Below are 14,965 nucleotides of genomic sequence, written 5' to 3' on the forward strand. Positions count from 1 at the left end.
AGCAGAAGACACTCAACGTCTCTTCAAGTCCCCGTCCCTAAATCCCCGTTCCCTAGGGAGCAGCCACCTGATGTTCCCTGGGCTCAGAAGGGTCAGAGTGCATTCAGTGAGGTGCACGAAGGGATGATGGTGTTATTGGACTCGTGTCACCCCAAACACACTGCCTTGCTCCCGTCCTCGCTCTCACCATCGTGCACACAGCCTGCAGGGACCAGGATGGGCTCCACGGTGCCCAGCAAGGGGGAACATATCTGTGCCTGGCTCAGCTGCGTGGGGCAGGAAGGCTGTGCTGGCAAAAAGGACAAGCTGCCCGTGCATTGGCAGTCCTGTTTTTTTTGTTTGTTTGTTTTTTTTCTTACCTGGAGGGCCTGCCAATGCAGCACATCTGCCCAGATGGGAACATCCCCATGCAAAAACATAGAGGTGAGATTCCCCTTCTTCACCTCTTGTGCCTTCAAACCGAGCTGATGGAACAAGCTGATGAACCGTCAGTGGACAGGGACATAACCCCTCCGCAGGGCCGGAGGCAATGGGGCTGTGCACAGCGCAGCAACACCGGGGAGCTCCCCTCCTCTCTGGGGCTGCTAGCCTGTTGTGAGTCCTCTTATTTGCAATGCGTGCACAAGGTCCCTTGCACATGTCCCCAAGCGAGCAGGGATGGAGGGCAGCAAGAGAGGTGAAAACTGTGAGTGCTAAAGGAGCAGCCGTGGTCGAGCCTGTTTACATCAGCTGGAAATGGATAGTGGAGCCAGGGGGTTGTAAAAGGGTGAGAAGCACAACCCTAGCGCATAATGAAGCCATGGGGAAGGCTAAGCCATCTCCCCTCCCCAGAGGCAGCTTTGCAATGCCTGCAGCCAAAGCCAAACCACTCTCTGCAGGTGTAAGGGGGCCTGGTGTAACGCTAGCAGTGCCTCCTCTCTTGGTCCAGTAGCAGGAGGATGTGCACAGTGCCTATGTCCTGATCCAGCCTGCAGTTCCCCCGCCACCCGACACTCTCAGACCTCCTCTTTGACCCCAAAAACCCGTTGGGCACCCACGGAACAGAAATAATCCTCTTTCCCTTCTCTCTCTCTCTTTTCCCCCCGGCTCCTCCCCGAAAAGGGCTCGAATGCCAGAGGCCCAAGCGCCAGAACTCGAGCGACGACATTGAGGTCCTCTCCACCGGCACGCCGCTGCAGCAAGAGAGCCCCGAGCTGTACAGGAAAGGGACGACGCCGTCCGACCTGACCCCCGAGGACAGCCCGCTGCAGAGCTTCCCCGCCAGTCCCTCGTCCACGCCGCCGCTGGGCTCCTGCAGGAACAAGAGCGCGCACTTCTCCCGGCAGGTCTCGGTGGACGAAGAGCGGGGCGGGGAGATCCAGATGCTGCTGGAGGGGCGCGGCGGGGACTACCTGCGCCCCAACAGCTGGAGCGAAGAGAAGGTCGGCGGGACGCGCGGCGTGCGAAGCGGGGCGCTGCGCAGCGGCCAGCTGGGGTCGGCCTCCGTCCCTGAAGACTACAGAGGCCGGAGCGGAGGACACAAACACTCGGCCTCCAACCACAAGCAAAGAGAGAGGTGGACAGATTCCCCGGCCACGGTTTCTTGGACTTCCCACCACAGGTCCCACAACCACAGCTCAGGGAGCTCCAAGCTGCTTGAGCTAGACGAGGAGAAGATGAGCAATTACGAGATGGAGATGAAGCCCCTCATGAGGATGGATTCTTATATGCAAGAGATTCACACCCAAAAAAGACACTATAGCAAAGGGGGACCCTGCAGGAGCATGGCTGATGACCACCGCGGGGAAGAGCGGGGCTTCGGGGTTCAGAGACTGAGGTCTAAGTCCCAGAACAAAGAGAATTTCAGGCCAGCTTCCTCTGCCGAGCCCACGGTGCAGAAACTGGAAAACCTGAGATTCGGGGACAAAGCTGAGCCTCGGCTACTAAGGTGGGACTTAACCTTCTCCCCGCCACAGAAATCCTTACCTGTTGCACTAGAATCTGAAGAGGACAATGGGGATGCGCTCAAATCCAGTACGGTAAGTAGGCAAAGTCGTGTGTCGAAAGCTGGCCGGGAAAAGCTGGTGCAGAGCTGTCGTGGGACCGCAGCGAGCGGAGAGGGAGGTGGCGCCGCCAGCACAACTGAGCCCCAAAATGCCCCCGTCTACACCTCGAGCCTCCCCTCCCTCCTCCCGTGGTGCATAAGAGGGCGTGCTGGAAGGCGATTTGGGGTGTTCTCCGCAGAATGTCTCGGGGGGAACAGCGGTTTTATCACTGGGGGATTGGGTCGGAGGGCTTGGGGAGTTCGCCTGGGGGAAAGGTGGGAGCAGGCGAGGTGTTGGCGATGCTTCCTTGTGGTTGGGTGTTAGTGAGACAATGTCACACTGGCCAGAGTGTGACCCAGTATTGTGACATGACCCGATAATTTGACACGACCCCATAATTTGACACGACCCCATAATTTGACACGACCCCATAATTTGACATGACCCCATAATTTGACATCACTGCTCAAACCCTGGCAGCTGGGCGTTGCGTCAACCTGCGGCGTCTCCCCATCCCTCCACCTCTATGTGACTCTGATGCCGTGGCCTTGCCACCGTGTTGTGCTGGGGACCCGAGCCACCTGGAGGAGGGTACCGTGGTCACGGATCAGGGCACGTTGCAAAGGGCTTGGGCTCAGCCTGCCTTCATTCCTTTCCTCTGTGAAACACAGGAGCACGTGCAGGAGCATTCGGGGCTCCTCATTTCGGGAGAGGTGAGGGCTCGCCGGAGGTTTACAGGAGCAACTGGCTGCTGGGCAGAGCTGGAGTTGTTCAGGCTAGAGGAGAGGAGACAAAGCAATCTTCAATCGTGTAACACAGCTGCTGCAAAGTGGAAGGGAATAATCTGTTCTTGATGAAGGGAATTAATGGGCTTAAATTCGAGCGTTAGAGGCAGTGGTTAGCTATTAGCCGTCAGTAGTGAGCTGAGGGCTGGGATGAATTGCCTGGGAGGGAGGAGGTGGTGCAAAGACGGCATGGACATCTGCAGCTCAGGTGCAACTCGGACGGAGCTGACCCTGCCTCGGGAGAAGCCTGAGCTCCACAAATTTCCCAGCCCAGGCTGATGGCGATTGCAGGACTCGCCTTGAGAGCAGCTCCCTCGCCCTGTCAGTGTAGCAGAAGGAGGTTTTGGCTGTTTGAGAGACAGGGCTGATAAAGGACGACATTCATCAGTCTCTCCGAAAGTTTGGCCGTGGTGGTCTGCAGCGTGCGGTTGCTCTTGCCAGACCTCCAGCATCCCTCCTGCCCCTTCCAGCTGCCTGCTGCCCACAGGGCAAAGGTGCTGGGTGCCGGCAGCCAGGGGAAGGCAGCAGCCGGGGGGGAGAAGCAGAGATGGGGGATGCAGCCGGGATGCAGGAAGGGCTCAGCTACCGAGCTGCCACAATTTCCCTGCTGTGGCTGTGGATAAATCACCCCCACACACAGCCCTGGAGCTTGCTGGCTTCCTATTCATCCTGCAAGCTTCAGCGCAGGCTCGCAAGCACCCACACAGCATTTACGAAGCGCTGCACGCAGGGTGTCTGCTGGTGGACCGCACCGCAGGACACATCTTGCTGGTTCGGAGAGAAACGGGAGCTCCGAGGGACCCCTGCGCACGTCGGTGAGCTTCAGCTTGGGAAAAATAGCCACTCATGCAACATCTCCTTGATGGCTACGTCCAGCGAACGCCGGACACCGCCGAACGGGCGTGTAAAAGCACCCAGAAAAGCCATTAGGCTGCACATCATCCTTTTAAGTGCTGTAGCTGCGAAGCAGCATGTTCAGTTTTCTCACATTCATAACCGAGGGTGGAACAGATGGCGAAGGTTTGGGAGGAAGCTAATGTAATACAGAGGAAGAGATAATATGTGGATTTAAATAACCTACAATGCCAGCAACAATTTGTTCTAGCAAGAGTTGCGCTGCGCTAGCAGGGGGCTGCTCCAGCGGCCGGGTGGGGAGGGGACAGTGGCACCAGCAGGGTGAGGACCAGGAGGTGCCACCCAACGTGTCCCAGCCCCCTGTGCACCACCGTGACCTCGCCTGCACCTTCCACCCAGCACCTTTGCCTCCAGAAAGCGCAGCCATCCCCGAGGAAGAGGAGGGGAAGGCTCCATCCTGTGAAAACCACTGCGCCCAGGGGGCTCCTGTTCACTCTCTGGATATTTTCTTGCAGGACTTACGGCTCCCCATGTTCCCTGAAGCCTTGCTCAGCAGGGATGCTGGAGCCTCCCCTCCCTGCTCCCCGCCTGCCTCCGGCACGCAGGCAAGCCCCAGCTCCTGGGGAGGGCTGCGTGTGAGCACGCATGCGTGTGCGGGTGTGCGTGTGCGCGTGCCCACTCCTTGCAGCCTGCGTGGCAGCCGCTTCCCTGCGAGCCGCCGCGCTGCCATCTGGGAAGCTGCTCGCCCAAAAGGGCACCTCTCAGCTCCGGGCAGCTGCGCCGCTCCAGAAAGGTGCCTGCCGAGCAGGATGCTGGTAGCTCAGCAGGGATATTTTTGCCCTACCTGGAGCATCCCTGTCCAGAACGGTGGCCAGCCTGGTGCAAAAATAAGCTGCCACGAAGCAGCTCCCCACGGGACACCCACGAGCCCTGTGGGTTGGCTCGGAGGTCGGGTGCCAGCTCCAGCTTCGGTGCAAACGCAGCTGGGTCAGGGCTGGCATGGAGCGAGGCAGGGATGCAGGTCTGGGAAAAGGTCTTGGGAAAAGCCCAGCTGGAAGTTATCCCTCTGGGTAATGCTAAGAGGGTTTCTCGCGCTAAGAGGGTTTCTCTCGTAGCAGTGAGGCTGAGGATGGGGCCGCAGGCTGCTTTGGTTTCCAGCCTTTTGCAACGTGTGCTCGGATGGGGATACAGACCCCTGCAGGGGAGCTGGGCGCATGGGTTGCCATATAAGCTCCAGGAACTTTGTCTTCTCGCTCATTTCTCACCACTCCCTTACAAAGAAGCTCCCAGAGCGCCCCCCCCCCCCCCCCCCCCTCCACGGGGGCTGCACATCAGTAATTGAAAACTCCTCTTACAAAGGTCATTTCTTGAGGCCTCTGCTCAATAACGCTGATGAAATTCAGTGCTGCTTGGTGCTCGCTATCAGGGGACGCTGGGGTTTCAGGGTCAGCAAGCCGGCGCTGCGGTCACACCAACCCTTTAAAATCACACTCGAAGGCACCTGATCTTTCCGTGTCTCCGTGCGCACCGACCCCTGCGCGCACAGAACAAACTCGCATCAATTGTCATCGCTTGGGCAGATGAAATCAGAAAGCAACGTGCCCGGACCACTGTCGGTGTTGTTGGATTAAGGGACTTACGTGGACGTCACCATCCTTTCTGGCCTTAAGGAACCACGAGGCAAAAAGCTCAAGCCTGTGTCTGAACACTTCACAGCTTCCTAGAGCCTTTGAGATGATCTAAAGCAGGAAAGGAAAAAAGGAATTGTTGAGCCGCTGGAAGGGGAAAGAGGCTTTCTAAAATGCCAGCAACCCTTTTTATCCATCGACACGAAAGACATCATATTTTTAGGGTAGGGGATAAAAAGCATGTAGCCCCTTTCCTGCAGGTGCCGAACATCTGCAGTTCCCAAAAAGGAACAGAAGTGGTTTGGGCACACAGGTCCCCAGCACGCCTGAGAGAAAGGGCACGCACGGAGCCTGATTCCTCTGCCTGTCCCCATTTCAGGAGCAGTCACAGGTATTCGGATGAAGACTTCTAGGCACGCACTGTGGTCTCACTAAAGGCAATAGGAAAACTCCCCAGGGTCGTGAGCCGGCTCGGCACTTAGCCCTTTAAAATCCCCCTGTCTCATCCCACAGAGAAAGCCCGACAGCGGGGCAGCAGCCAAAAATCCCAGCCACCCCCGACATTTTCTTCCATCGTCACATGCTGCCGGATAAAATCTCAGCGTTCCCAGCCGTTTGCTGACGGTGTAGCCTCTTGTTGCGACGAACCAGAGGAAACAGCTGCAGGTTTGGGGTTGGCAACGACGTTTGCGCGCCATCTGCGGGGTTAAGGGTGGCAGAGACCCCCCCCCCAACCTGCACCAGCCGGGGAGGCAGAGAGGGGCTCCGGGAGCTGCGGCATCTTCTCTCCTGCTGCCTGCGCGATGGGTGGATTTTCCACCCGGAGATTCTGAGCAGGTTTCCCTGTCGCTGGGGAAAGCAAGGAGGAGGCAGCCAATCTGCAGCCAGCGCCGCGCTCTGCCACGGCCAGCCCCGGCACAGCCCAGCACCAGCAGCAGCGCAGCAAAGGCAGGGCAGCTGGGCAGGGACCCCCACCCACTCGCCCCCATCCCCAGCGCCGAATTTCGGCTAGAATATAAGCTGCCCAGAGGCACTGGAGTGCAAAAATTCACCTGCATCTCGGGATGCTGTGCACGGTCCCGTCTGCCTGGGGACCAGCCTGGGAAAGGCGCCTGGGGACGTTTTTGTGGTTAGCATCCCTGGGACTAAACCCTGTGGTCCTCTCCGGCTTTCCCTTTCAGATTTTGCCTTTATTTCCCCGTCAGGGGCCTTCCCCAGGTCTCCTAAAGCAGCTGTGCCTGGGTTTTCCTTGTTTCTCTCACCTCATCTAAATAAACTCACAACAGGTTCACAGCCCGATCCCAAGCGGCCGTGGCCCGGCACACACGAACGCAAACAAGTATGAGCTGTAATTACAAGGGGCTAAGGAGGAATATCAGCCCTGCTGCCACCCGGTTGCTGTCACCCCTCGGAGATGGGTGCCCTGCCCAGGGAGGCACCGGCACAGGGACCGCAGCGAGTGCAGGAGGAGCTGCCACGTGCACAAAGAGTTCGGGGGTCGTTGCCTCTTAAAAAAAATAATAACCAGAAACTGCTCTTCCTCTGAGCTCCTTGACGTGCAGACATCGTGGCATTACTTCTAACAACACAAGGTAAATAACGCTCAGAGAGAAATGCAGTGCTGAGCTCGACAGCATCCTTTTCCAAAACGTTTAATCTCAGGAGCCCTCTGATGTAACAGCAGGGTGCACCCCGCTGACTTTGTCATCCTGGATCCATTTTAGGGCTCTGAGCCCAACCCCACGCCGCCGTCTAGCTTTGAGAAAGTTGCGGTCAGTTGCCAGCTTTTGACCAAAAGAAAACCAAAACCTTAAAACCGTCGACCCCCCCAGGATGCAGCAACACATCGGAGAAGGCGAAGCCAGTCCCTTCTGCTCCTCTTGATAAATTCCTTAACAGTTTCACAGCAGCCTGTTCCTGGCTATTATGTGACAATTCAGCACAAATGTCGTGGAGCTGGGAAGTTTTCAGCACTTTCGTAGTGCTGAGCCTGGAAAACAATGCCTCTGTACTTTTTGCTGATCCCAGTCCTTGGTAATTACACTTAATAGATCCCAGAGGGATTCCTAGGTAACCTGCACTATGGTTTCCATGGCAGAGACGGAGCTGCAATAACAGGTAATAACGGATTGCTAATACTTAAATTAATTATGCCACAATTTTATTTGTAAACCAGCTGTCCCTTGTATTCCCGGTAAGACTCAAGTTGCTACACAGCAGTTAAAGGAAAAAAAAAAAAAAAAAAAACACAAACAAAACCCAAACAAACTGAACGGTGGGGCAGAGGTGGTGGTGCTCAGCTGCAGCCGCAGTCGGAGCTGCAAAAAGCGTGCCAGAAACGAGAGGCTGAAGGAAACCTTCGGAAAGCTCGCAGAGCTTCACTGAGATGCTTCTCACTCGTTACTTCCACGGCGATGGGCACCGCTACTACTGCTGTGCCGCGACGAGGGCTTATTCACATTTTAATGGCGCCACGGCTTCAGATCTGTGTCCCAGGTCTTTCAGCTTCGGAGAAAATCTCAGGGTCCTTGGAGGTTATCCCTGTTTGTCCAGGAGCACCCCGTCACCTAATGGGTACTGGTGTACCTTACCCATCCTCAGCAGCAGTTCTCCTCCCGCAAAGGAGCCCAGGGAGCTTATTATAAAATAAACTGAAATCCCAGCCCCACAGCTGCCAGATTTTGCTGATGAAATTCGCCGTCATCCCGTATGCGAGCCGAATGCCCGGGCACACCCGAGCTGGGTTTAATTTTTCCTTTCCCCGAGCCAGGCTGGTCGCCGTGCTGGGTGGAATCCGTCTCACGTCGCTCGCTCTACGGACGGCCTCGAGGGTTAGCACGGGCTGGATGTCTAACGTTTAGAAGCTAAAATTGGGTGAGAGGACGCTGCCAGGCGGTGCCTGAGGGCTGGGGAGGCAGGATCCGGCCCTAAAGGCTCTGCATGGGAGATGGGCAGCACCTCGGTGCTGTGCCCCAGCTCCTGCACGGCACGCAGGGCTGGCTGAACAGCCCCCAGCAGCTCCTGGCTAAAGGAGGTGCTGTAACTTCAACAAAAACAACGAATGAAGGAGGAAAAAGGAAAGTTTTGCAGGCTGCTTGCTGTCTGTGGCACACGATCCCCAGGTTTGGAAAATGAGCTCAGCCTTCGGCTTCCTATCAGCCCAGAGTCTGTGATGCCACTGGCCTCAGGGTTTTCTTCAGGCTTCTCCAGGGCTCCGGGAGGCCAAAGATGAGGGAAAGCACCACCGGACTAGGAAAGCAGCATGCAAAGCTGCAAATCAAGGGCGATTTCTCTCATTCCTGTATGTCGGTGGCTCGTGTTAGAGGCCTCGCACGTGGTGTAGCGTTGTAAGGGCTGCGAGGTCCAAAACGCTGGCTGCAGCTCCAGCTAAAGGCAGCTCCCTGACCTCTTGCTGGGCTGGGCTCGGCAAAACCTCTCTGCCAAAGCAGAAAAAGCAGAAGGGATTCATCTTCTGCATGGGCACTGAGCAGGAATCTCTTCTTGGGAGCCGATGACATATCCCAGGACATCCTTGCCATCAAAGGGGAGAAGGGCGAGCGTTGCTCTGAGCAGAGGTGAAGGCGCGGAGACCTTACGAGTTAGAAATAAGCCAGACATAAGCATCAAGAAGTGCAGCAGGATTCGTAACTGGAGCTAAAACAGAAGCTTCGGAGGCCCAAAGCTGTTTATGTGACCAGCTGCCGCCGGCAGGGTTCCAGCCCCTGCTAAGAGCCGCGGGTGCGATCCCAGCGGGGTGCCAGGGCCTGGAAAGCCCTTGCTGGAGCTAGCACAGGGGAGAGGGTCTTAAAAAGAAGGGGCTAGAAAAGAGAAGCAGAAGTTGCAGGCTCTTGGCTCATTGGATTTGGGCCCCTCAGGCTGCAAAGGCCCTTCCCTCCCAGGGCATCTTGTTTTTGGGGTGCTTTTGCTGGCCAACGTGGAAGTCCCCAGATAGGCAGGGGCAAAGCAGGCACCGTCTCCTGGCTCTGCGCTGAACAGGAGGGGACACAAGATGAAAACGGGTGCGAACTGCACCAGGGACGTGAGCAAAACATTCGTGCATGGGAACCCAGTTGCTGTGAGCGTGTGCACGGTGCTCGGTTTGTTGACTCCCCAGTTTTTCTGGATGAGGCCACAACTTGGGCATACGGGTGTATAAATCCCACCCCATCACCGTCCACAGCTACCAAAGGGTTGTGGTCTCGCTCAGGCCAGCGGGTCCATCCCAAAGTGTCTGTGTTTGTGAGGGCAAAGCTCAAACGCCAGGGAATTAGGGGACAGCCGGCCCTGCTGGGTGCCTTTGGGCAGGGAGAGGGGAACAGCCTCCGGAGCATCCCAGGCTCGTGCCAGCCAGCGGATAAGTTTGCGTGCTGCTTGTTACCGAGACCATCTAGCAGTCAGAGCAGAGCGAGGGCAGAAATGGTCACTGCCTCTTTAGCAGGGGAAATCAAACTGCGAGCGGACCGAGGCTGATGTAAGTACGAGAGCAGCTCCGTCCTCCCCTGGCTGCGGGGTGGAAGGAACCAAATGCATTTTGTGCCTCCGTGGTGCCCTGCCAACAGAAACAATGACAGTGATAATCGCTCGCAATCTGTTATTGCATTAACACGAGCTCAAAAATCGTAAAACCCGGTAATCTTCTGAAATGAAGCTAAACCCCCCCGAAAGTAAATAACAGAGCGCATCGCAGCGCTTGGCAGCCATGGGGCCGGGGGGGGGGGAGGAGTGGCAGCGGGGGGGTGCTTTCTGCCTTGGAAAGGCTTTGCGTGGTGCAGGCGGAGAGGTTTTGCTGGAAGCAGCCAGGCGTGGATACCTGGCTGCCAGGAGCGGCTCTCTGCAATCCCTGCGTTTGGTTGGCATCCCCTGACCCTGTTGCTAAGCTACAAATATGCCTTGCCAGCAAGCTCCAGCATCCCCACTCCCACCCACTCCCAAATGCGAACTGAATCAGCCTGCTCAGAGCAGAAACCAGCCCTGTCCGGCGAGGAGCCTTTTCCTTTTTTTTTTTTTTTTTTTTTTTTTTTTATTTCCAGCAGCTCTGCAGACTGGCACAAGGACCGGCTCGCACAGGGCGCCCACCCTGCCACCCAAAAAAAAAAGAGGCGCACGGGGCGGGAGCGAGGTGCTGAGCGAAGCACCAGCACCATCGCAGGGGGTTAAGGCTGGCGCAGCTCCGTCGCAGCGGGAATAGCCGAGGATCCCAGCTACGCCGAGAAATAGCTACCACCTACCTGCACGCACGCTCGCTCACCCCGCCGCGAGCCACGTTAACGCTTTAGGGCAGCAAATGTTTTACGGCAGGGACGTGGCGGCGGGGTGGGTGTTTTCTGGCCACTCTGCATAAAGACGGGGTGGAAAGCTGCAATCCTGGTGCTGCGTGGTTATTCCTGTCGTTCCTGGGGTGCTGCGGGGGTCCGGCACCACATCCCGATCGGCTGCAGTGGGAACTCAGAGAAGCAGCCCGCAGGGAACTGGGTAGTGTCGGGTGAGATAACGCCAGGGCAGAAACGCTGCCGCACGCAGGTGCTCCCACACCGACGCCTTGCCGGGATGTTTCCCATGGAGTCCCCAAGAGCGGAATTTGCTCCGTATGAACCTCAGAAAAAGTTATTAGAGACATCCTAAAACGTTGCCTTAATGGGGGCCATCATAGAGTGGCCTGCCCTTTGCCATCAGCAGGTTACCTGCTTAAACAATCACATTTACTGGAAAGGGTCCTTTGGAGACACCTCCAAACCATCCCCAAGGAACCATAAAACCCGATACTTTTTTTTTTTTCCTTTCTTTTCGTTGACCACCTCGGGTAAGCAAGCGGTTTTGGTCCTTAATTAAGGCCGGATTTCCCATGTGGACAACATGGGGGAGTCCAGGGAGTCCTGCAGGCGCTTTGGGGTCGGGCGCTGCAGGGTGCGCATCCCCGGCCGTGGGCAGACCTTGGGGGCACCTCCTAACTCCTCTCCTTCTCTTTCTCTTGCAGGGCTCAGCTCCCATTCTGGTAGTCATGGTGATCTTACTAAATATCGGAGTCGCCATTTTGTTTATTAACTTTTTCATCTAACTCAAGACTGTCTTGTTTGCAAAAATAACAGTTACATGTATGAATGGGGGAAAAACAAACAAACAAAAAAAAACAAACAACAACAACAGAAAAAGGGAAAAAAAATCATAACTCGAACTGTCCTACGACAATTTCCAAGTCTTTTCACAGAAGAACAACAAACGATCGAGTCTCACTCACAGTTTGCCTTTTTTCCTGGGTAATGTTTTTTGGATTTTAGCCAAAATTCTTTGCTTGTATAACACTATGCTGTGTGGCATGGCAAAATGCTATCAACACTCTGCCCCCCCAACACTGGAAAGGATGAGAAGGAATCCCAACAAAATAAAACCTCATTTCCCTTCCTCTCACCCCCCCCAAAAAAAAAAATATATTTGTAACAACGGTAACCAACCCAAAACGGAGACTAGACGAGGGGACCATGGGGAGATTTCGTGTCACGTGTGTACGGGTCCTGGGATGCTCCAGGCTGAGCTTCCCGGGGAAATCCACAACAGCTTTAACGATTAAAGTAAATGGGAGAGAAAAGCAAAATCAGGCAGCCGGTGCTTTTCTTCCCTTCTCCCGTCACGAATGGAGAAGAGCCGCTGGAAGAAGGAGGCGAGAAGGAGCGCGGGGAAGGCGCGAGCCCTGCCTGGATGCGACGGACGGGAGGAGGGCGCCCGGCCCCGTTTTATTTGTTTTTAAAACCAAGCTGCAAGGGGTGTTCTGTGAAAACCCATGGGGCAGGGGGGGGAAACGGGGAACACAAGGTGCGAGCGGCGGCCCCACCACCCTCCTGCCTTCAATCCTCCTCCCGGGCTGCTCCCCCTCACGGCAGGGCTGGAAAACCACCCCGGGCTGCTTTCTGTTCACTTTTGGTCAGAATTTGTGCCCAGATCCCCCCCCACCCCCGGCCCCCCGAGCCCACGCCGACCCGCGAGGAGCAGCACTACTCTGCGCTGAGCATCCCATCCCAAACACGTCCATGCACAGAGGTGCCAGGGAGCAGATTGGCGGGGAGAGAGGGCTCGATTCCAACCCACCTAGTATGACGTAAAATAAAGCGAAATAAGATTAAAAAAAAAAAAAAAAAAACGTTTTTCAAAAGGCATCTGGGGAGGAGCACTGGAGCATGTCCCAGAGAGGAGGGAGAGGGTGGTGGGTTTGTCTCTTACATCTTGCTGTGGACTGTTTCAGACATCATGCTTGGGCTCTGAGCATGTAGTATTTTGCACTTTGTAATGCAGGATGTATATTCCAGCTTCCAACATGTCCCTGTAAAAAAAAAAAAAAAAAGAAAAAAGAAAAAAAAAAGAAAAAAAAAAACAAAAAACAAACGTCATTGGCAATGGCAGCCTCTAAGGATGTATTCTTTTCTTTTTTTTTTTTTCTATGTCACTCAATTTGTTCGTTTATACCATCTTTGTAATATGCCTGCCTTGATTTTCTCCCCTCCCCTGTCTCCCCCCTGATAATATGCATACTCATTAAAGATGCCGTATCCCTGTTCTGAGCTGTTATGGTCCCAATCACCAGAGCGTGGGCTTAGCTCGACCGCCTGCCTACGGCCGGCGTCCCGGCGCCTTCCAAACCCTCCCGGAGGGTTTTTCCCCCCCCCGTGCCCCCTGGCACCACGAGGGCCGTCTCGCCCTGCCTGGGAGCTCGGCGATGCCGCTGAGCCGACAGCGAGCTGCTCCCTTCGGGCTGGGGACCAAATTCCCCCCCGGGTGTCCCCGCCGTGGGTCCGCAGCAGGATGCGGCCCCTGCACAGCTGCGGCGGGGTGGGGGGGACCCTGCCCGGCATTTCCCACCCAGAGCTGTGGGAACAGCCCCGAACGCGGCCTCAGCTTTGCTTTGCTTCTGTTTCAGCTGTTTCTCTGCTACCTTTTCAGCAGATTTCTTATTACACTGCACTGGATTGCTATATTTTTAACCAGAAATAAACTAAGGATTAGAGCATGTGCCAGTTAAACTCAGTTCTTTTCCTTACACGGTCTTCCTCCCTCCCTGTCGCAGTTTTTCTTCCTTCCCCTTGCAGGCAGAGGGCTATGGGCGGACAGGGCAAATGACACCGATGTACCTCCTGTCACTCCACGATGAGTTTCCATCCTTTTGGTACCTCGTCACTTTTTTTTGGTGTTTCCTTCTTGGTCCTCAGTCTCCCTTTTGTACTCTCAAATGGTTGCTGCATGCCTGAGATGAACCCAATAATGCCATATTGTGGCCGCAGCCCCGGGAACTCCGCCACGTGGTCTGTAATTCTGGTCCCAGCTCTTCGTGAGGACTCTGGAGAAGTTTTTCTGTGCATTTCGGTTGACTGCATGACGCCAGAGTCCCGCCAGGATCAGGTTAAATAATTACGTGCAAACACGGTACGATATTTAGATGTGTCTCGTTATCAATTATCAATGCCTCTCGTTATCAACCAAGGACAGGTACTGGTGATTTCATGGCTAGCTTTTTCACACTGGTGGCCTACTAGTTATCCCTGCTCTTGCCCACGTACCAGCAGTTATATGCAGACACAGCACAGCAAACACAATGCAGATTTTTCATCTCTTTATTCCTTGGGATAAATCCTTGGTCGAGATGAGGTCTGTTCAGCATGAGAGATAGCCAAAGACTAATATTAATTGGCTTCCACACCACGTGTTTAAAAATAACGAAGCCTTTATTAATCAACGGGAGCCGAACAATTTGTCTTAGTCCTGGGCTTCTCACATTTGCCCAAGGCCAGAAATATTCTTGAGAAGTAGCCCGGGGAGAGAGGTAATTCAGCATATTTCCCTGTCTTATGGGCCCCGGCCTCACGCATATCTACCTAAGGCACATTAAAACGTCCGTCGCTGGGGCGTATAAATCTGAGTAAAGCGTCCATCCCTGCTGTTTTATGTCCACGCCGACAGATGCACGGGAACAGCTGAAGGTTTATCTCGTGTGTCGTAGGCTGCGGCGGTGTTTTTGTGCTCCTGCAGCAGAGGGGCTGGAGGAAGCAGCCCACCAGCCGCTCCTCCTGCCCTTGTGCCGAGTGCAGGAGCCAACACGAGGGCTGCACGTCCCTCGTGGGGACCCTCCGGCCAGGATAACCCCTGCGAGCAACAGCCGGTTTGAAACCACATCCCTGGGGAAGGCAAGAAGGGAGGAGCAGAGCCCCTCCGCCCGCCCGCACGTCGGCTTCTCACCAGCCCATCTGGCGTCTGCTTCGCTTGCACCCGGGACCCGGCTGCCGCGAGCGGTGGGCCTCCTGGGCCTGATCTGTCAGAAACAGGGAGCTGTTGCTGCAGCTATTTCTTCTGTGCTGAGTTACGAAGCCTCGGTACTGCTAAAAAAAATAAGTAACTCGAGGCCGCGACAGAAAGAGAGAGGCAAAATAACGTCATGTTGATGATGGAGGGCTTAATTGAAACCCGTGGAGTATTGGGATGTCCTAACAGGCTTTGGCAAGTTAATGAAGGAAAGCAGGAATTTTTTAGAACTGTCTTTGGCTGTCATCTGCCTTTCAACCCCAGTTTGGGTACCCCATTAACAGCACCGAGAGCCTAGCAGGATTCGGGCTCCCTGCCAGACTCACTTCTTTTAACAGGGTGAGGACCCCAACACCCAGCCCCTTCCTTCCTGCAGAAAGGCAGCTGCCAC

The 14,965-nt window shown here is 55.4% G+C and overlaps 1 protein-coding gene across 2 annotated transcripts in view; it reads left to right on the forward strand.

The window, feature by feature from the left end:
• The window catches only part of JPH3 (junctophilin 3), a 50,723-nt gene extending 37,884 nt beyond the window's left edge, over positions 1–12,839 (forward strand). For both annotated transcript variants that reach the window (XM_083851611.1, XM_083851610.1), the window contains 2 exons: positions 1,102–2,018; positions 11,267–12,839. In XM_083851611.1, the coding sequence (XP_083707737.1) occupies positions 1,102–2,018; positions 11,267–11,347 (998 nt within the window). In that variant the 3' untranslated portion in view covers positions 11,348–12,839. The remainder of the gene's footprint in view (positions 1–1,101; positions 2,019–11,266) is intronic.
• Positions 12,840–14,965: the final 2,126 nt, after the last annotated feature.

Source organism: Anser anser (assembly GCF_964211835.1).
Source record: "Anser anser genome assembly, chromosome: 11".
Taxonomy (NCBI): Eukaryota; Metazoa; Chordata; class Aves; order Anseriformes; family Anatidae; genus Anser; species Anser anser.